The sequence below is a fragment of the Xenia sp. Carnegie-2017 genome, unplaced genomic scaffold, assembly GCF_021976095.1.
Source record: "Xenia sp. Carnegie-2017 unplaced genomic scaffold, XeniaSp_v1 HiC_scaffold_24, whole genome shotgun sequence".
NCBI classification, from domain to species: domain Eukaryota; kingdom Metazoa; phylum Cnidaria; class Anthozoa; order Malacalcyonacea; family Xeniidae; genus Xenia; species Xenia sp. Carnegie-2017.
Window position 1 is genome coordinate 17,903,912 of NW_025813487.1, and position 22,496 is coordinate 17,926,407.

The window sequence follows — 22,496 nt, forward strand, 5'->3', positions numbered from 1 at the left end:
CCCCCCTTATCATAATAAAAAACATAACTCCAATCTATACCCAGCACGTTCACCGCCCCAGGCCGTCAAACCCTTCAAAGTTGCTCACCTCAAACCTATCCCCTCAGGGTCGTCCTTTACAGCCACCAACAGGAATAATGCAGCAAGAAAAATACAACTGTTGTGATGGAAATGAGAAGCAACAAAAAACTGAATCATAAACCCTATGAAACCTTCTATTTATAATTTACCAAACTAATATAGAGCAATGCAGTAGGAGAAATTTCAATGTGATAGTTTTAAAACCAACCTCAGCCTGTAGCAGTAACAACAATCATTCCAGTTGTCAATGATCATATGGGAAAGTGGATTTTTGCTAGTCTGTGTTGCAGTTGGCCAATTCGCAATTTGTCATCGTCAAGTCACCTGACTGATGTACTTCTTTCTATACAAACATAATATGTATAACCAATAAGCATTATGCAGCAATATTAAGCACAAATAAGGTCAGATTTCATTTACAAAATGTTAGTAAAACGTTACTTTTGTCTTTCGACAATGGTTTATCATACATGGGTGATGTGCTCTCTTGACAAAGAATCAGACACCTTTCTTTTATTTACATCTCTATTGCTTTCAGTTGATCATAACAAAGCTCTTAAAATTTAAGCAGGCCATTCTCGGAAACGTCTTGTTCTTTGATAAGGTGTTAAACCACGAAGTGAAAAATCTCAATTGAAAGGCAAACTTAAAAATGGGATTTTACACACACGAAAAAACATTCACTGGTTTTTTATGGAGTTCAAAGTTTCACGTAGCTTGAACAAACACGATTGGAATGAAGTTCATAAAAAATCATCGATTCGCAAGAGAGTTTTTGCAGAAAGCAGAGTCAATCCTACATGTGGTGTATGTAATCAAGTTTTCATAGTTCATTTACTGTATCAAAAACACCATAAAAGAAACCATTTCATTAACTCAGTTAAAATTATTTTCTTTCAAACTGGTTGTATAATTTATGATGATTTAATTGCTTATCATAATTTAATAATTTGAAATGTAATAATTCAAATGTGCGAGGTACTTGTTTCTAGGTTGGTATAGACCTGAGAAGGACTGTTTTTGTTGTTGTTGACTGACGTTTCGACAACCTTAGCGGTAGTCATCTTCAGAGTCATTTGACTGTAATCATGTCTATACGTCTTTTACATGTTACCTTTTACAATGTAACTTTCTCCTAACTCTCTCGTGATGAACGAGAGCCACCTTATACAATATGACTCTCTCATTATGAACGAAAGCATCCATTGGGCTTCATGGAAGAAAGGGATTATCTACTTTGTTATAATAGTTTCTACAAAGATAACATTTAATAAGCCAAGCAATTTATATCGTCTAAATTGAACCTCGCTTTGAACCATTATGATATAAAATTTTCATTCATTTTGGATAGTAAATATCTTTAAATCTTACAAAATTTTCATGATTCAATCTATAAAGTAACGTATATTTATCAAGAATCGTACTGCTATATAATTTTTTATGTTATTGTAATGGTTTGTTTTATTTATTTGATTCTTCATAGTAAGACGCATTTTGCAAAAATCAAGCCTTTAGTCATTCATACTTTTGTCATGCAAACTAATTTTGAAAATTCAAATGCCACTTCTAAGTTATTTCAAGAACTTTGGCGCACAAATTAAGGAGCATCAAAACTTTATTAAGTTACCCCTCACCATAACCAGGTTATGTCATCCCTCACCACTACAGCAAGACCAACCTGGACACCCTACTGGTTATATGCCTCCCCCTCCACCACCTATAAATATGTCACAACAAGTAAAAACTTAACTTAAGTCGTAGTAGAAGTAAGTTAAGCTTTGTGTTTGTATATTTGTGCATTGATTTGTTTGTGGTCAGTCAAGATAAAGCTTAGATAAAGTAAATAGTAAAAACATTATTCAAAATTGATCCTCTGTGACTATTTCATCTTGATAGAAATGATATGAACATGTAAATATACAATATATAAAAAATCATATCATATCTTTCAGTCAGAGTACATACTCTAATGACCAACAAGTTTCGAAATACATTTGGATACTGAAAAAGTCTTTGCATTCTACAGAAAATCGATAGAAAATGGAAAATCTAAAAAATATGCAAAACAAGAAATCCAAATTAGCTTCCAAATGTAATCATAAAAAAGAAACTTCTATTTCAAAACCATCAAAGCAGACACGTTTAAAGCGACCTGTAGACTTCCGCAACTCGCCTATGAATTGACCATATTCTATCAGTAGCATCTAAGGATAATTCTTTAAAATCTTTTCCGAGATTTCAGCTCTTAAAACCGACTGATGATTAGTAACAGACGGCGATCGGCAAATAGATAATTGGGGAGCTATATCATATGTTCATGTGTTATAATATGTAATGACAATTGATTTCAATAGAAATCATTAAAGTAGAATATGCATAGATGAATAATAGTGCCCCCCACACTTTTAATCGTTAGTCTACAATTTCTTTATGTATGAAACAGGCTTTAGTAGTCAGTAAAAGTTATTCAATAATCTCCACGATAAACCGGAAAATTTTAAAAGAAGGTAGGTTTACATAACGCTTTTACAATATTACAACGAAATACGAGAGGTTTTTTAGAGCTGTTATGAGCAAACATGAACTTACAATGATAGACAGGAATACGAATATCAAACGAATAGAAATTGTTTTTTAAATATCCAAACTAAACTTCGAATAGAGTGAACATCATTGTTAATCTTTAATAGTTAAAATGATCATAACTTAAAATACTCAAAGTTATTGCTAATATTTTATGATGGTATTGATATAATTATTCTTTATGTTTGTTTGATTCAATTGCTGTATTTTCTACGACTGTTTATTTGTGGTAAACCTAGCATTCATTACAAAGGTTTTGTAGAAATCATTCATGTTCTTTTAAGCATAAAGCTATGGAAAAACATTTTTATCGATGCCGGTATGCCGTTAATATCCGACGCAATAAGAAACAATTATTTTATTTCTTATGCTAATTCGTTACCAACAGAGCATGCGCAATACACTGCACAGTTAAAACGGATATAGTACAAAAAATGAAAATTATCGTGTTTTTTATATAAGATGGAGCAACCCCCTTCTTACACCAATGAAAAAGACAACCCAGCCACATATTCCACGCAACAACAAGAACCTCAAAACCAAGGTTATCCACTCCAACATTACCCCCCACAACCACCAACAGCAATGATACAACAACAGCAGAGTAACAACACAACAGTTGTTGTCCAAGTAAGTAGAAAAAAAGAATCATAAAAAAACTTGTTAATAACTGACGTATAACAAAATCCTAGGCACTCTCTTTCCAAAACAACATATTTAAGCTTTATCCTTAGGTGTAAATCATTAACCCGATCAAACTTTCCATGTACATAACGTATCTTCACAAATGAATAAGTAAAATGAACGATGAGAAATTTTAATACAATATTTTTAGAACCAACCTCAGCCTTCAGCTATAATGGTTCCAGTCGTCAACGATCACTTGGGACTGTCTATTTTTTCCTGTCTGTTTTGTCCTATTTGGCCAATTGGTCTTGTTGCCATCATCAAGTCATTGGAGGTACATGTTTCTATACAAACACAACATTTAAGCACTATACAGTAACATTATGTTTCAATGCACATTTTACTTTGGAACCCAATCTACAAGATTTCTGAATCCACCAAAATTCCATAGTTTACGAGTGGGGCAAGCCGCCATCTTGAAAGATGGAAAAATTTATGACATTAACGACTACTATCCGCTTTTCCTGAGTTGATATACATTTGCAAAATTTGATGGTTTAGGTTTGATTTTCAAAATGTTTCATAGGATTGGTTTTTTAAGCTTTCTTTTATTCTTTATTTGGAGTTTTGCTTTTTCCATCTTTTGAAATGACGTCCTTGTCTCATCTTGACACTGTAGTAAGGCATCTAGTGGATTGAGTTTTAAGTCAAAGCAAAGAATGGGTTGAAACATGACACATGGACAATTTTACAAGACAATCAGATTTACTTGTACTGTTCTGCTTTAATAAAGCGACTGAAAACTCAATCCACGACAAAATATTCATTTTACTCTCATTTCATCAGTGGCGAATGTTTTTTCATCAATCCAGCAAAAAAAACCCACTTTCCTTAAAGACCAATTTAAGTCAGACTGACAGTTTAAAAAATTCGCTTACGAAGATCAAATTTTCACAAAAATAGCAAAACAGAAATGATAAAATCATCGATTTGCGCAATTGTCTTCAGTAAACAGAAGTGATCCTACATTTGGTGTATGTAATCAAGTTTTCATTATCCATTCAGTGTATCAAAAACAACTATTAAACAAACCACTACAAAGACAAAATAAAAAGATCTTTCCACCTATTCTAAATGTAATTATACTTAGAAAAATTACAGATGTAAATGTTATGTTATAAAAACTAGGTTCATTATCTCCTTTAGGTAAGAAACCTTTACGTTACCGGTAACTATGCAGGTGCAATTGCATCTGCAGGAACTGCAAGAAAACTGGCTGGTATTTCTATAGGCATTGGAATAGCTCTTTATGTAGTGTTCATAATCTTAGTTATCGTGATATCTTTAATCTAAACTAAATGCACCATTGTCACCCTTATGTTCTACCATATATGAAAACTTAATGCACCTTTGTCACCTTTATGATCTACCATATATGAAAACTAAATGCACCTTTGTCACCTTTATGATCTACCATATATGAAAATTAAATGCACCATTGTCACCCTTATGATCTACCATATATGAAAACTAAACGCACCTTTGTCACCTTTATGATCTACCATATAAAAAACTAAATGCACCATTGTCACCCTTAGGATCTACCATATATGAAACCTTAATGCACCATTGTCACCCTTGTGATCTACCATATATGAAAACTTAATGCACCATTGTCACCCTTAAGAATCCTACCAAGTTTTCATGTATTCCTTATTAATAATTACTTCAATACTTATAAGTAAACATCAGTTTGTATAATAAAATTGTTTTCTTTTGTTGGAAGCCTTCGTTGCGACTTCACAGTATAGGTACAAAGTTACCATTATATAAAGAACGATAGATTTTAACATTATATATCATTGGCAATCGAACATCTTTGAAAAAAATTACGCGATTAATTTAAACACACAGTGTATGTGAAATAGAAAACGTTAATCGGACCATCGCAATAAAAAAATGTTATCCTTCGTCATGCAGGCAACAAAATAAGACAAAATTGATAGTCTGTCATTATGTTATACGAGATGGAGCAGGCCCCCCCCCCCTTATCATAATAAAAAACATAATCCCACTCTATACCCAGCACGTTCACCGCCCCAGGCCGTCAAACCCTTCAAAGTTACCTACCTCAAGGTTACCCCCTCAAACCTATCCCCTCAGGGTCGTCCTTTACAGCCACCAACAGGAATAATGCAGCAACAAAAATACAACAGCTGTGATGGAAATAAGAAGCACAAAAAACTGATTCATAAACCCCATGAAACCTTCTATTTATAATTTACCAAACTAATATAGAGCAATGCAGTAAGAGAAATTTCAATGTGATATTTTTAAAACCAACCTCAGCCTGTAGCAGTAACAACAATCATTCCAGTTGTCAATGATCATATGGGAAAGTGGATTTTTGCTAGTCTGTGTTGCAGTTGGCCAATTCGCAATTTGTCATCGTCAAGTCACCTGACTGATGTACTTCTTTCTATACAAACATAATATATATAACCAATAAGCATTATGCAGCAATATCAGCATTAGTAAAACGTTACTTTTGACTTTGGACAACGGTTTATCATACATGGGTGATGTGCTCTCTTGAAATAGAATCAGACACCTTTCTTTTATTTACATCTCTATTGCTTTCAGTTGATCATAACAAAGCTCTTAAAATTCAAGCAGGCCATTCTCGGAAACGTCTTGTTTTTTGATAAGGCATTAAACCACGAAGTGAAAAATCTCAATTGAAAGGCCAACTTAAAAATGGGATTTTACACACACGAAAAAACATTCTCTGTTTTTTTATGGAGTTCAAAGTTTCACGTAGCTTGAACGAACACGATTGGAATGAATTTCATAAAAAATCATCGATTCGCAAGAGAGTTGTTGCAGTAAGCAGAGTCAATCCTACATGTGGTGTATGTAATCAAGTTTTCATAGTTCATTTACAGTATCAAAAATACCATAAAACAAACCATTTCATAAACTCAGTTAAAATTATTCTCATTCAAACTGGTTGCATAATTCATGATAATTTAATTGTTTACTTATCATAATTTAATTATTTGAAATAAAATAATTCAAATGTGCGAGGTACTTGTTTCTATACAAACACAATAATTTAAACCAATAAGCATAATGTTGTAGAAAGAAAATTTAAATAAGGTCTACTTTCATTTACAAAAGAGTACAAAATGAAACATGTATCACGTGTCTCACGACAATATTTACGTGATTTTACGTTTGATTTCTTTCCGTATTGAAATGCCTTCAAATCTGTTTGCGTGAATGTTTTTCGTAAAAGGAAAAGACTCTGGTTATGGTGATTGTAATCAAATTTCAATTTCGATTTTCTCCCTATGCAGTGTTTTAACAAGAATATACAAAATCAATAATCCAAATTGGCTTTCACAGCGTGCCTAAAATATAAGATTGAAAATTTGCTAAGTGCATAGCACCAATTTCAGAGCTCGCTCCATCACAAATTAATTGAGAATTAATCTGAGCATGTGTAGTCAACTGCACTTACTCTCTGAGTTAATGGTCATGGCAACGACCAACTGTATGCAATAGTACCAATTTGGGAGTAATTAGCTTGCTCAGTCACAAATTTTCACATAAATCGTCAGCGCATGCGCAGTCTTCTTAAGATTATGCAGTCGATTTGACCAGCTGCACAAGTTCATGGTTATGGCAACGACCAACTGCATCTACTACCACCGATTTTGAAGTAAATAGCATGCTTAGTACCAATTTAACAGTGAAATCATCTGCGCATGCGCTTGAGCAGGCGTAGTCCACTCGACTAATTGTTCATAGTCATGGCAACGACTCACTTTATGTACTTGCACTACATTTGGGGCAATTACCTCACTTAGGTAAAATATCTATTTCTTAGGTAAAATATCTATAATATCTAAAATATCTAAAATTTCCTCACTTAGGTAAAATACCTATTAGAGAAATTATCTGGGCATGCGCAGTGATGACTTTATTAACACCACAACTTTCGCAAACCTTTGAAATTATGTATATTTATATAAAGCTAATACTAGGTATAGTATTATATGTAGATGTCAACTAGCAGTGGAAGCTGGGTGCGATTAGGTATGCAGTGGCTTAGGGGCCCAGACTTCTGTCGCGACCGCACTCTCCCTGCGTACCCGAGCAAAGCCTATCGCAGGTGATCTCGGGGTCTGATGAGCGAAAACTTGCTATTGCATCTCCCAAGTAGGATAGCGTGGAGGGGCCGAAATCTCCTACCGAAACGTTAACATGCGGCGCTTAAGAGGGTATCGGGAAGCATGGACCGAAAACGGGGTTTTTTTGCTTTCGTATTTTATCTTTTTGTTTACAAATTAATCCAATTTTCATAAAATAAACCAAGCAATGTTTCAATTCAATTCTTCTGACACTGTGCCTTTTTCTGACACTTATAATTTAAGACAACCTTACACATTTAACTCTCTCATTCACTGTTTCTCATGTATCACGAGCAAACCATCCATGGGCTTCGTGGCAGATAAAATTATCTGGTTCCTTAATAAACATGAGACGCTCTAGTGCTCAACTATCTCGGGGTATCGGGAGGCAGGGATCGAAAACGGGATTTTTTGCTTTCAAAATTGGTCTTTTTTTTACAAAAAAAGTTTCTCGCAAAAGAAACTAGAACATCCAAGGACACTGCAAAATTTCAAACAACTTCTGCCTTTTTGACTTATAATTTAAACCAACTCTAATCATGTTTATACGTTTTTTACTTTTTACAATGTAACTTTCTCCTAACTCTGTCGTGATGAACGAGAGCCTCCTTATACAAGATTACTCTCTCATCATGAAGGAAAGCATCCGTGGGCTTCATGGAAAAAAGGGATTATCTACTTTGTTATAATAGTTTCTACAAAGATAACATTAAATAAGCCAAGCAAATTGTTTCGTCTAAATTGAAACTCGCTTTAAACCATTATGATATGAAAATTTCATTCATTTTGGATAGTAATTTCCTTAAACCTGACAAAATTTTCATGATTCAATCTATTAAGTAATGTATATTTATCAAGAATCGTACTGCTATATAATTTTTTATGTTATTGTAATGGTTTGTTTTATTTATTTGATTCTTCATAGTAAGACGCATTTTGCAAAAAATCAAGCCTTTAGTCATTCATACTTTTGTCATGCAAACTAATTTTGAAAATTCAAATGCCACTTCTAAGTTATTTGAGGAACTTTGGCGCACGAATTAAGGACATCAAAACTTAATAAAGTTACCCCTCACCATCACCAGGTTATGTCATCCCTCACCACTACAGCAAGACCAACCTGTACACCCTACTGGTTATATGCCTCCCCATGCACCACCTATAAATATGTTACAACAAGTAGAAAATTTAACTTAAGTCGTAGTAGAAGTAAGTTAAGCTTTGTGATGGTTCATTTGTGCATTGATTTGTTTGTGGTCAGCCAAGATAAAGCTTAGATAAAGCAAATAGTAAAAACATTATTCAAAATTGATCATCTGTGACTATTGCATCTTCATAGAAATGATATGAACATGTAAATATACAATATATCAAAAATCATATCATATCTTCCAGTCAGAGTACATACTCTAATGACCAACAAGTTTCGAAAAGCATTTGGATACTGAAAAAGTCTTTGCATTCTACAGAAAATCGATTGACAATCGAATCGAAAATCTAAAAATTATGCAAAACAAGAAATCCAAATTAGCTTCCATATGTAATCATAAAAAAGAAACTTTTATTTCAAAACCATCAAAGCAGACACGTTTAAAGCGACCTGTAGACTTCCGCAACTCGCCTACGCATTAACCATATTCCCATCCGTACCATCTAAGGATAATTCTTTAACATCTTTTCCGAGATTTCAGCTCTTAAGACCGACTGATGATTACTGACGGACGGCGACCAGTAAATAGGTAATTGGGGAGCTATATCACATGTTCATGTGTTATAATATGTAATGACAATTGATTTCAATAGAAATCATTAAAGTAGAACATGCATAGATGAATAATAGTGCCCCCCACCCTTTTCATCGTTAGTCAACAATTTCTTTATGTATGAAACAGGCTTTAGTAGTCAGCAAAAGTTATTCAATAATCTCCACGATAAACCGGAAAATTTTAAAAGAAGGTAGGTTTACATAACGCTTTTACAATATTACAACGAAATACGAGAGGTTTTTTAGAGCTGTTATGAGCAAACATGAACTTACAATGATAGACAGGAATACAAATATCAAACGAATAGAAATTGTTTTTTAAATATCCAAACTAAACTTCGAATAGAGTGAACATCATTGTTCATCTTTAATAGTTAAAATGTTCATAACTTAAAATACTCAAAGTTATTGCTGGTGTTTTATGATGGTATTGATATGATTGTTTTTTATGTTTGTTTGATATGGATTGCTGTATTTTCTACGACTGTTTATTTGCGGTAAACCTAGCATTCATTACAAAGATTTTGTAGAAATCATCCATGTCCTTTTACGCATATAGCTATGGAAAAAACAATTTTATCGACGCCGGTATGCCGTTAATACCCCATCCCTTTCCTCTTAAAATCCAATGTGGTTTACGAATTCTTATGTGCGGGAAGTAATAGACCTTTTCAAGGTTATCGCAGCCATATTGCAGGGGGTGTAAAAACATTGGGCCGAGCACGCGGTCACCCATGGGGTCCATATAAATTACTAATAGATACGCAAAAATTACCCTTATACATATTGGCCATTTCTTTCAAAAATATTTCTCAAACTCGTCGATTATAATAGTCGAATTATTATTTGCGATTTTTTATACATGTGAGTCCAATTTTCTGGTAATAGAAAAGCAAAAAGTTTAAGAAAACATTAGTTTTCTTTGAACAACTTGACCGTCGTTTGAGCGATGTTCTTGCGTTCGCAAATGTTCGGAACTCGTAAGTCAAGTCAACTTCTTTTGGCTGTTTAGTCGCCATAAATTATAATAAAAATAGCAATGTTACTTTACAAATAAGTGGAAATACTAATAAGAGTTTGCCGTAGAATAGTTCCTCGTGATACTTGTTGTAAACACGTGCGTGTGATGCGAGCTTAAGAACATCGCTCAAACGACGGTCAAGTTGTTCAAAGAAGAAAACAAATGTTTTCTTTCACTTTCCGCTCGTTGATTACTAGAAAATTGGACTCGCATGAATAAAAAATCGCAAATAATAATTCGACTATTATAATCGACAAGTTTGAGAAATATTTTTGAAAGAAATGGCCAATATGTATAAGGGTAATTTTTGCGCATTTATTAGTAATTTATATGGACGCCATGGGTGACCGCGTGCTCGGCCCAATGTTTTTGCACCCCCTGCAATATGGCTGCAATAACCTTGAAAAGGTCTATTCTCGCTACATTGGCGAAACCAGCCGCCACCTCTCCACACGGATTAAAGAGCATACAACTTCCGATAAAAACTCTCACATATTCAAACACCTCCTCTCATCACCTCACTGCAAATCTAATTACTCACAATCGTGCTTTCGTATATTAGACAGTGCCCACACTACTTCTTCTTTAAAACAAAAAGAAGCACTGTACATCAAAGAACTCAAGCCTAATCTTAACGAACAAATTCAGCATGTCAATACTATCTTTAACTTGTAAATATTTAATACCTCTAACACTACATAATTGTAAATAACTTCCGCTTCATCCCTTTTGTCTATACACATGTCTTGTATCAGATTTCTTTACATATTAACTCCATTCAATTATTCATTCATTATACCGCACTGAAAATGGCATAGGTTTGCCAAAACACGTCTGCAATAAAAAATTTAAAAAACCTGTGTATTACGTTAAATGCATAATTTCAATCGTGCTATTACGAAATTATGGAATTATTTATTTTCTTATGCTAATTCGTTACCAACAGAGCATGCGCAGTACACTGCACAGTTAAAACGGATATAGTACAAAAAATGATAATTATCGTGTTTTTTATATAAGATGGAGCAACCCCCTTCTTACACCAATGAAAAAGAAAACCCAGCCCAATATTCCCCGCAACAACAAGAACCTCAAAATCAAGGTTATCCACTCCAAGATTACCCCCCACAAACTAATCTACTCCAAGATTACCCCCCACAAACTAATCTACTATAAGATTACCCCGCACAACCTTATCCATCTCAAGGTTGCCCCCCACAAACTTATCCACCTCAAGGTTACCCCCCACAACCACCAACAGGAATGATACAACAGCAGCAGAGTAACAACACAACAGTTGTTGTGCAAGTAAGTAGAAAAAAAATCATAAAAAAACTTGTTAATAACTGACGTATAACAAAATCTTAGGCACTCTCTTTCCAAAACAACATATTTAAGCTTTATCCTTAGGTGTAAATCATTAACCCGATCAACCCTTCCATGTACATAACGTATCTTCACAAATAAATAAGTAAAATGCACAATGAGAAATTTCAATTTGATATTTTTAGAACCAACCTCAGCCTGCAGCAGTTACAACAATGATTCCAGTTGTCAATGATAACATGGGACTGTCCATTTTTGCATGTCTTTGTTGTTGTTGTCCAATTGGTATTTTTGCCATCATAAAGTCATGTGAGGTACTTGTTTCTATACAAACATAATATTTACATTATATAAGCACTATACAGTAACAGTATGTTTCAATGCACATTTTACTTTGGAACCCAATCTACAAGATTTCTGAATCCGCCAAAATTGTATAGTTTACGAGTGGGGCAAGCCGCCATCTTGAAAGATGGAAAAACTGATGACATAAACGACTACTATCCGCTTTTCCTGAGTTGATATACATTTGCAAAATTTGATGGTTTAGGTTTGATTTTCAAAATGTTTCATAGGATTGGTTTTTTAAACTTTCTTTTATTTTTTATTTGGAGTTTTGGTTTTTCCATCTTTTGAAATGCCGTCCTTGTCTCATCTTGACACTGTAGTAAGACATCTAGTGGATTGAGTTCTAAGTCATAGCGAAGAACAGGTTGGAACATGACACATGGACAATTTTACAAGACAATCAAATTTACTTGTACTGTTCTGCTTTATTAAAGCGACTGAAAACTCAATCCACGACAAAATATTCATTTTATTCTCATTTCATCAATGGCAAATGTTTTTTCATTAATCCACCAAAAAAACCCCACTTTCCTTAAAGGCCAATTTAAGTCAGACTAACAGTTTAAAACATTCGCTCACGAAGATCAAATTTTCACAAAAATAGCAAAACAGAAATGATAAAATCATCGATTTGCGCGACTGTCTTCAGTAAACAGAAGTGATTCTACATATGGTGTATGTAACCAGGTTTTCATTATCCATTCAATGTATCAAAACCATCATATAAACAAACCACTACAAAGACAAAATAAAAAGGTCTTTCCACCTGTTCTAAATGTAATTATACTTACAAAAATTACAGATGTAAATGTTATGTTATAAAAACTAGGTTCATTATCTCCTTTAGGTAAGAAATCTTTACGTTGCCGGTGACTATGCAGGTGCAATTGCATCAGCAGAATCTGCGAAAAAACTGGCTGGTATTTCTATAGGCATTGGAATGTTTTTTTATGTAGTGTCCATAATAATCCACGCTATCTAAACTAAATGTACCATTGTCACCCTTAAGAATCCTACCAAGTTTTCATGTATTCGTTATTAATAATTACTTTAATACTTATAAGTAAACATCAGTTTATATAATAAAATTGTTTTCTTTTGTTGCAAGCCTTCGTTTCGACTTCACAGTATAGGTACAAAGTTACCATTATATAGAGAACGATAAATTTTAACATTAAATATCATTGGCAATCGAACATCTTTGAAAAAAATTACGCGATTAACTTAAACACACAGTGTATGTGAAATAGAAAACGTTAATCAGACCATCGCAATAAAAAAATGTTATCCTTCGTCATGCAGGCAACAAAATAAGACAAAATTGATCGTCTGTCATTGTGTTATACGAGATGGAGCAGCCCCCTCCTTTATCATAATAAAAACATAACCCCAACCTATACCCAGCACGTTCACCGCCCCAGGCCGTCAAGCCCTTCAAAATTGCCCACCTCAAGCTTACCCCCTCAAACCTATCCCCTCAGGGTCGTCCCTTACAGCCACCAACACAGGAATAATGCAGCAATAAAAATACAACAGTTGTGATGCAAATAAGAAACACAAAAAACTGAATCATTAACCCCATGAAACCTTCTATTTATAATTTACCAAACTAATATAGAGCAACGCAGTAAGAGAAATTTCAATGTGATATTTTTAAAACCAACCTCAGCCTGTAGCAGTAACAACAATCATTCCAGTTGTCAATGATCACATGGAAAAGTGGATTTTTGCTTGTCTGTGTTGCAGTTGGCCAATTCGAATTTTGTCATCGTCAAATCACGTGACTGAGGTACTTCTTTCTATACAAACATAATATATATAACCAATAAGCATTATGCAGCAATATTAAGCACAAATAAGGTCAGATTTCATTTACAAAATGTTAGTAAAACGTTACTTTTGATTTTCGACAATGGTTTATCATACATGGGTGATGTGCTCTCTTGCAAAAGAATCAGACACCTTTCTTTTATTTACATCTCTATTGCTTTCAGTTGATCATAACAAAGCTCTTAAAATTCAAGCAGGCCATTCTCGAAAACGTCTTGTTTTTTGATAAGGCATTAAACCACGAAGTGAAAACACTCAAATGAAAGGCCAACTTAAAAAATGGGATTTTACACACATGAAAAAACATTCTCTGGTTTTTTATGAAGTTCAAAGTTTCACGTAGCTTGAACGAACACGATTGGAATGAAGTTCATAAAAAATCATCGATTTGCAAGAGAGTTGTTGCAGTAAGCAGAGTCAATCCTACATGTGGTGTATGTAATCAAGTTTTCATAGCTCATTTACAGTATCAAAAACACCATAAAACAAACCATTTCATAAACTCAGTTAAAATTATTTTCATTCAAACTGGTTGTATAATTTATGATGATTTAATTGTTTACTTATCATAATTTAATTATTTAAAATAAAATAATTCAAATGTGCGAGGTACTTGTTTCTATACAAACACAATAATTTAAACCAATAAGCAATATGTTGTAGAAAGAAAATTTAAATAAGGTCTACTTTCATTTACAAAATAGTACAAAATGAAACATATATCACGTGTCTCACGACAATGTATCACGTGTGTCACGACAATGTATCACGTGTCTCACGACAATATTTACGTGATTTTACGTTTGATTTCTTTCCGTATTGAAATGCCTTCAAATCTGTTCGCGTGAATGTTTTTCGTAAAAGAAAGACTCTGGTTATGGTGATTGTAATCAAATTTCAATTTCGATTTTCTCCTTATGCAGTGTCTTAACAAGAATATGCAAAATTAATAATCCAAATTGGCTTCCACAGCGTGCCTAAAATATATGATTGAAAATTTGCTAAGTGCATAGCACCAATTTCAGAGCTCGCTCCATCACAAATTAATTGAGAATTAATCTGAGCATGCGTAGTCAACTCCACTTACTCTCTAAGTTAATGGTCATGGCAACGACCAACTGTATGCACTAGTACCAATTTGGGAGTAATTAGCTTGCTCAGTCACAAATTTTCATATAAATCATCAGCGCATGCGCAGTCTTCTTAAGATTACGCAGTCGATGTGACCAGCTGCACAAGTTCATGGTTATGGCAACGACCAACTGCATCTACTAGCACCGATTTTGAAGTAAATAGCATGCTTAGTACCAATTTAACAGTGAAATCATCTGCGCATGCGCTTGTGCATGCGTAGTCCACTCGACGAAATGTTCATAGTCATGGCAACGACTCACTATATGTACTTGCACTACATTTGGGGCAATTACCTCACTTAGTCGCAAATTATTAGAGAAATTATCTGAGCATGCGCAGTGATGACTTTATTAACAAAACAAATTTCGCAAACCTTTGAATATGTATATTTATATAAATCTAATACTAGGTATAGTATTATATGTAGATGTCAACTAGCAGTGGAAGCTGGGTGCGATTAGGTATGCAGTGGCTTAGGCGCCCAGACTTCGGTCGCGAGCGCACTCTCCCTGCGTACCCCGAGCAAAGCCTATCGCAGGTGATCTCGGGGTCTGATGGGCGGAAGCTTGCTCTTGGCATCTCCCAAGTAGGATAGCGTGGAGGGGCCGGAATCTCCTACCGAAACGTTAACATGCGGCGTTCTAGTGCCTTGCGCTTAAGAGAGTATCGGGAAGCATGGACCGAAAACGGGTTTTTTTTGCTTTCGTATTTTTTTCTTTTTGTCTACAAATTAATTCAATTTTCATAAAATAAACCAAGCAATGTTTCAATTAAATTCTTCTTACACTGTGCCTTTTTCTGACACTTATAATTTAAGACAACCTTAAACATTTAACTCTCTCATTTACTGTTTCTCATGTATCACGAGCAAACCATCCATGGGCTTCGTAGCAGATAGGATTATCTGGTCCCTTAATTGCAATGCAACGCTCTAGTGCTCAACTATCTCGGGGTATCGGGAGGCAGGGATCGAAAACGGGATTTTTTGCTTTCGAACTTTGTCTTTTTTTTACAAAAAAATTTTCTCACAACAGAAACTAGAACATCCAAGGATATTGCAAAGGTTCAAACAACTTCGGCATTTTTCACTTATAATTTAAACCAACTCTAATCATGTTTATACGTTTTTTACTTGTTACCTTTTACAATGTAACTTTCTCATAACTCTCTCGTGATGAACAAGAGCCTCCTTATACAATACGACTCTCTCATCATGAACGAAAGCATCTATTGGGCTTTATGGAAAAAAGGGATTATCTACTTTGTTATAATAGTTTCTACAAAGATAACATTTAATAAGCCAAGCAATTTGTATCGTCTAAATTGAACCTCGCTTTGAACCATTATGATATAAAATATTCATTCATTTTGGATAGTAAATATCTTTAAACCTTACAAAATTTTCATGATTCAATCTATAAAGTAATGTATATTTATCAAGAATCGTACTGCTATATAATTTTTTATGTTATTGTAATGGTTTGTTTTATTTATTTGATTCTTCATAGTAAGACGCATTTTGCAAAAAATCAAGCCTTTAGTCATTCATACTTTTGTCATGCAAACTAATTTTGAAAATTCAAATGCCACTTCTAAGTTATTTGAGGAACTTTGGCGCACAAATTAAGGCGCATCAAAACTTTATTAAGTTACCCCTCAGCATAACTAGGTTATGTCATCCCTCACTACTACAACAAGACCAACCTGGACACCCTTTTGGTTATATGCCTCCCCCTCCATCACCTATAAATATGTCACAACAAGTAGAAAATTTAACTTAAGTCGTTGTAGAAGTAAGTTAAGCATTGTGATGGTTCATTTGTGCATTGATTTGTTTGTGGTCAGCCAAGATAAAGCTTAGATAAAGCAAATAGTAAAAACATTATTCAAAATTGATCATCTGTGACTATTGCATCTTCATAGAAATGATATGAACATGTAAATATACAATATATCAAAAATCATATCATATCTTCCAGTCAGAGTACATACTCTAATGACCAATAAGTTTCGAAAAGCATTTGGATACTGAAATAGTCTTTGCATTCAACAGAAAATTGATTGAAAATCGAATCGAAAATCTAAAAATTATGCAAAACAAGAAATCCAAATTAGCTTTCATACGTAATCATAAAAAAGAAACTTTTATTTCAAAACCATCAAAGCAGACACGTTTAAAGCGACCTGTAGACTTCCGCAACTCGCCTACGCATTGACCATATTCTTTCAGTAGCATCTAAGGATAATTCTTTAACATCTTTTCCGAGATTTCAGCTCTTAAAACCGACTGATGATTAGTAACGGACGGCGACCGGCAAATAGATAATTGGGGAGCTATATCATATGTTCATGTGTTATAATATGTAATGACAATTGATTTCAATAGAAATCATTGAAGTAGAACATGCATAGATGAATAATAGTGCCCCCCACCCTTTTCATCGTTAGTCTACAGTTTCTTTATGTATGAAACAGGCTTTAGTAGTCAGTAAAAGTTATTCAATAATCTCCACGATAAACCGGAAAATTTTAAAAGAAGGTAGGTTTACATAACGCTTTTACAATATTACAACGAAATACGAGAGGTTTTTTAGAGCTGTTATGAGCAAACATGAACTTACAATGATGGACAGGAATACGAATATCAAACGAATAGAAATTGTTTTTTAAATATCCAAACTAAACTTCGAATAGAGTGAATATCATTTTTAATATTTAATAGTTAAAATGATCATAACTTAAAATACTCAAAGTTATTGTTGGTATTTTATGATGGTATTGATATGATTGTTCTTTATGTTTGTTTGATATGATTGCTGTATTTTCTACGACTGTTTACTTGTGGTAAACCTAGCATTCATTACATAGGTTTTGTAGAAATCATTCATGTCCTTTTACGCATATAGCTATGGAAAAAACATTTTTATCGACGCCGGTATGCCGTTAATACCCCATCCCTTTCCTCTTAAAATCCAATGTGGTTTACGAATTCTTATGGGCGGGAAGTAATAGACCTTTTCAAGGTTATCGCAGCCATATTGCAAGGGGTGCAAAAACATTGGGCCGAGCGCGCGGTCACGCATGGCGTCCAAATAAATTACTAATATATACCCAAAAATTATCCTTATACATATTGGCTATTTCTTTCAAAAATATTTCTCAAACTCGTCCATTTCAATAGTCGAATTATTACTTGCGATTTTTTATTCATGTGAGTCCAATTTTCTGGTAATAGAAAAGCAAAAAGTTTAAGAAAACATTAGTTTTCTTTGAACAACTTGACCGTCGTTTGAGCGATGTTCTTGAGTTCGCAAATGTACGGAACTCATAAGTCAAGTCAACTTCTGGCTGTTTAGTCGCCATACATTATAATAAACATACCAATGTTACTTTACAAATAAGTGGAAATACTAATAAGAATTTACCGTAGAATATTTCCTCGTGATACTTGTTGTAAACACGTGCGTGTGTTGCGAACTCAAGAACATCGCTCAAACGACGGTCAAGTTGTTCAAAGAAGAAAACAAATGTTTTCTTTCACTTTCCGCTCTTTGATTACTAGAAAATTGGACTCGCATGAATAAAAAATCGCAAATAATAATTCGACTATTATAATCGACAAGTTTGAGAAATATATTTGAAAGAAATGGCCAATATGTATAAGGGTAATTTTTGCGCATTTATTACTAATTTATATGGACGCCATGCGTGACCGTGTGCTCGGCCCAATGTTTTTGCACCCTCTGCAATATGGCTGCGATAACCTTGAAAAGGTCTATTCTCGCTACATTGGCGAAACCAGCCGCCACCTCTCCACATGGATTAAAGAGCATACAACTTCCGATAAAAACTCTCACATATTCAAACACCTCCTCTCATCACCTCACTGCAAATGTAAATACTCACAATCCTGCTTTCGTATATTAGACAGTGCCCACACTTCTTTTTAAAACAAAAAGCACTGTACGTCAAAATACTCAAGCCTAATCTTAACGAACAAATTCAGCATGTCAATACTATCTTTAACTTGTAAATATTTAATACCTCTAACACTACATAATTGTAAATAACTTCCGCTCCCATCCCTTTTGTCTATACACATGTCTTGTATCATATTTCTTTACATATTAACTCCATTCAATTATTCATTCATTATACCGCACTGAAAATGGCATAGGTTTGCCAAAACACGTCTGCAATAAAAAATTAAAAAAACCTGTGTATTACGTTAAATGCATAATTTCAATCGTGCTATTACGAAATTATGGAATTATCTAATTCGTTACCAACAGAGCATGCGCAGTACACTGCACAGTTAAAACGGATATAGTACAAAAAAATGAAAATTATGGTGTTTTTTATATAAGATGGAGCAACCCCCTTCTTACACCAATGAAAAAGAAAACCCAGCCCAATATTCCCCGCAACAACAAGAACCTCAAAATCAAGGTTATCCACTCCAAGATTACCCCCCACAAACTAATCTACTCCAAGATTACCCCCACAAACTAATCTACTCCAAGATTACCCCCACAAACTTATCCACCTCATGGTTACCCCCCACAAACTTATCCACCTCAAGGTTACCCCCCACAACCACCAACAGGAATGATACAACAGCAGCAGAGTAACAACACAACAGTTGTTGTCCAAGTAAGTAGAAAAAAAGAATCATAAAAAACTTGTTAATAACTGACGTATAACAAAATCTTAGGCACTCTCTTTCCATAACAACATATTTAAGCTTTATCCATAGGTGTAAATCATTAACCCGATCAAACTTTCCATGTACATAACGTATCTTCACAAATAAATAAGTAAAGTGTACGATGAGAAATATCAATTTGATATTTTTAGAACCAACCTCAGCCTGCAGCAGTAACAACAATGATTCCAGATCACATGGGACTGTCCATTTTTGCATGTCTTTGTTGTTGTTGGCCAATTGGTATTTGTGCCATCATAAAGTCATCTGAGGTACTTGTTTCTATACAAATAAAATATTTACATTCAATAAGCAATATACAGTAACAATATGTTTCAATGCACTTTTTACTTTGGAGCCCAATCTACAAGATTTCTGAATCCGCCAAAATTCTATAGTTTACGAGTGGGGCAAGCCGCCATCTTGAAAGATGGAAAAACTGATGACATTAACGACTACTATCCGCTTTTCCTGAGTTGATATACATTTGCAAATTTGATGGTTTAGGTTTGACTTTCAAAATGTTTGATAGGATTGGTTTTTTAAACTTTATTTTATTTTTCATTTAGAGTTTTGCTTTTTCCATCTTTTGAAATGACGTCCTTGTCTCATCTTGACACTGTAGTAAGACATCTAGTGGATTGAGTTCTAAGTCATAGCGAAGAACGGGTTGAAACATGACACATGGACAATTTTACAAGACAATCAGATTCACTTGTACTGTTCTGCTTTATTAAAGCGACTGAAAACTCAATCCACGACAAAATATTCATTTTACTCTCATTTCATCAGTGGCGAATGTTTTTTCATTAATGCAGCAAAAAACCCCACTATCCTTAAAGACCAATTTAAGTCAGACTAACAGTTTAAAACATTCGCTCACGAAGATCAAATTTTCACAAAAATAGCAAAACAGAAATGATAAAATCATCGATTTGCGCGACTGCCTTCAGTAAACAGAAGCGATCCTACATATGGTGTATGTAATCAAGTTTTCATTATCTAACTAGTGTATCAAAACCACTATTAAACAAACCATTACACAGACTAAACAAAAAAGTCTTTCCACCTGTTCTAAATGTAATTATTCTTACAAAAATTACAAGTGTAAATGTTATGTTATAAAAACTAGGTTCATTATCTCCTTTAGGTAAGAAATCTTTACGATACCGGTGACTATGCAGGTGCAATTGCATCAGCAGAATCTGCGAAAAAACTGGCTGCTATTTCTATAGGCATTGGAATGATTTTTTATGTAGTGGTAATATTATACAATTCTTTCTAAACTAAATGTACCATTGTCACCCTTATGATCTACCATGTATGAAAACTTAATGCACCATTGTCACCCTCATGGTCTACCATATATGAAAACTAAATGCAACATTGTCACCCTTATGATCCACCGTATATGAAACCTTAATGCACCATTGTCACCCTTATGATCTACCATATATGAAACCTTAATGCACCATTGTCACCCTTATGATCCACCATATATGAAACCTTAATGCACCATTGTCACCCTTATGACCTACCTTATATGAAAACTTAATGCACCATTGTCACCCTTATGATCTACCATATATGAAAACTTAATGCACCATTGTCACCCTTAAGAATCATACCAAGTTTTCATGTATTCGTTATTAATAATTACTTCAATACTTATAAATAAACATCAGTTTGTATAATAAAATTGTTTTCTTTTGTTGCAAGCCTTCTTTGCAAGCTCACAGTATAGGTACAAAGTTACCAATATATAGAGAACGATAAATTTTAACATTATATATCATTGGCAATCAAACATTTTTGAAAAAAATTACGCGATTAATTTAAACACACAGTGTATGTGAAATAGAAAACGTTAATCAGACCATCGCAATAAAAAATGTTATCCTTCGTCATGCAGGCAACAAAATAAGACAAAATTGATCGTCTGTCATTGTGTTATACGAGATGGAGCAGGCCCCCCTCCCTTTATCATAATAAAAAACATAACCCCAATCTATACCCAGCACGTTCACTGCCCCAGGCCGTCAAACCCTTCAAAATTGCCCACCTCAAGCTTACCCCCTCAAACCTATCCCCTTAGGGTCGTCCCTTACAGCCACCAACAGGAATAATGCAGCAATAAAACTACAACAGTTGTGATGGAAATAAGAAGCACAAAAAAATTAATCATTAAGCCCATGAAACCTTCTATTTATAATTTACCAAACTAATATAGAGCAATGCAGTAAGAGAAATTTCAATGTGATATTTTTAAAACCAACCTCAGCCTGTAGCAGTAACAACAATCATTCTAGTTGTCAATGATCACATAGGAAAGTGGATTTTTGCTTGTCTGTGTTGCAGTTGGCCAATTCGCATTTTGCCATCGTCAAGTCACCTGACTGAGGTACTTCTTTCTATACAAACATAATATATATAACCAATAAGCATTATGCTGCAATATTAAGCACAAATAAGGTCAGATTTCATTTACAAAATGTTAGTAAAACGTTACTTTTGATTTTCGACAATGGTTTATCATACATGGGTGATGTGCTCTCTTGAAAAAGAATCAGACACCTTTCTTTTATTTACATCTCTATTGCTTTCAGTTGATCATAACAAAGCTCTTAAAATTCAAGCAGGCCATTCTCGAAAACGTCTTGTTTTTTGATAAGGCATTAAACCACGAAGTGAAAAATCTCAATTGAAAGGCCAACTTAAAAAATGGGATTTTACACACACGAAAAAACATTCTCTGGTTTTTTATGAAGTTCAAAGTTTCACGTAGCTTGAACGAACACGATTGGAATGAAGTTCATAAAAAATCATCGATTTGCAAGAGAGTTGTTGCAGTAAGCAGAGTCAATCCTACATGTGGTGTAT

General features: G+C 34.1%; 3 protein-coding genes across 3 annotated transcripts in view; 2 read left to right on the plus strand and 1 right to left on the minus strand.

Annotated features, from left to right (window-relative positions):
• The window catches only part of LOC124452299 (proprotein convertase subtilisin/kexin type 7-like), a gene marked incomplete at its 5' end in the record, with an annotated part of 58,895 nt that overhangs the window by 1,846 nt on the left and 34,553 nt on the right, over positions 1–22,496 (minus strand). Inside the window, 3 exons of the mRNA XM_047002879.1 lie at positions 290–424; positions 3,507–3,635; positions 5,636–5,770. The remainder of the gene's footprint in view (positions 1–289; positions 425–3,506; positions 3,636–5,635; positions 5,771–22,496) is intronic.
• On the plus strand, positions 3,127–13,268 carry LOC124452298 (transmembrane protein 233-like). Its single transcript, XM_047002878.1, has 3 exons — positions 3,127–3,294; positions 3,500–3,625; positions 12,795–13,268. The coding sequence occupies exons 1-3, from the start codon at positions 3,127–3,129 to the stop codon at positions 12,927–12,929; spliced, it is 429 nt and encodes a 142-aa protein (XP_046858834.1). The 3' UTR covers positions 12,930–13,268.
• Positions 17,328–21,334, plus strand: LOC124450253 (cysteine-rich and transmembrane domain-containing protein WIH2-like). Its single transcript, XM_047000883.1, has 5 exons — positions 17,328–17,450; positions 19,279–19,380; positions 19,439–19,564; positions 19,769–19,888; positions 20,767–21,334. The coding sequence occupies exons 2-5, from the start codon at positions 19,279–19,281 to the stop codon at positions 20,899–20,901; spliced, it is 483 nt and encodes a 160-aa protein (XP_046856839.1). The 5' UTR covers positions 17,328–17,450; the 3' UTR covers positions 20,902–21,334.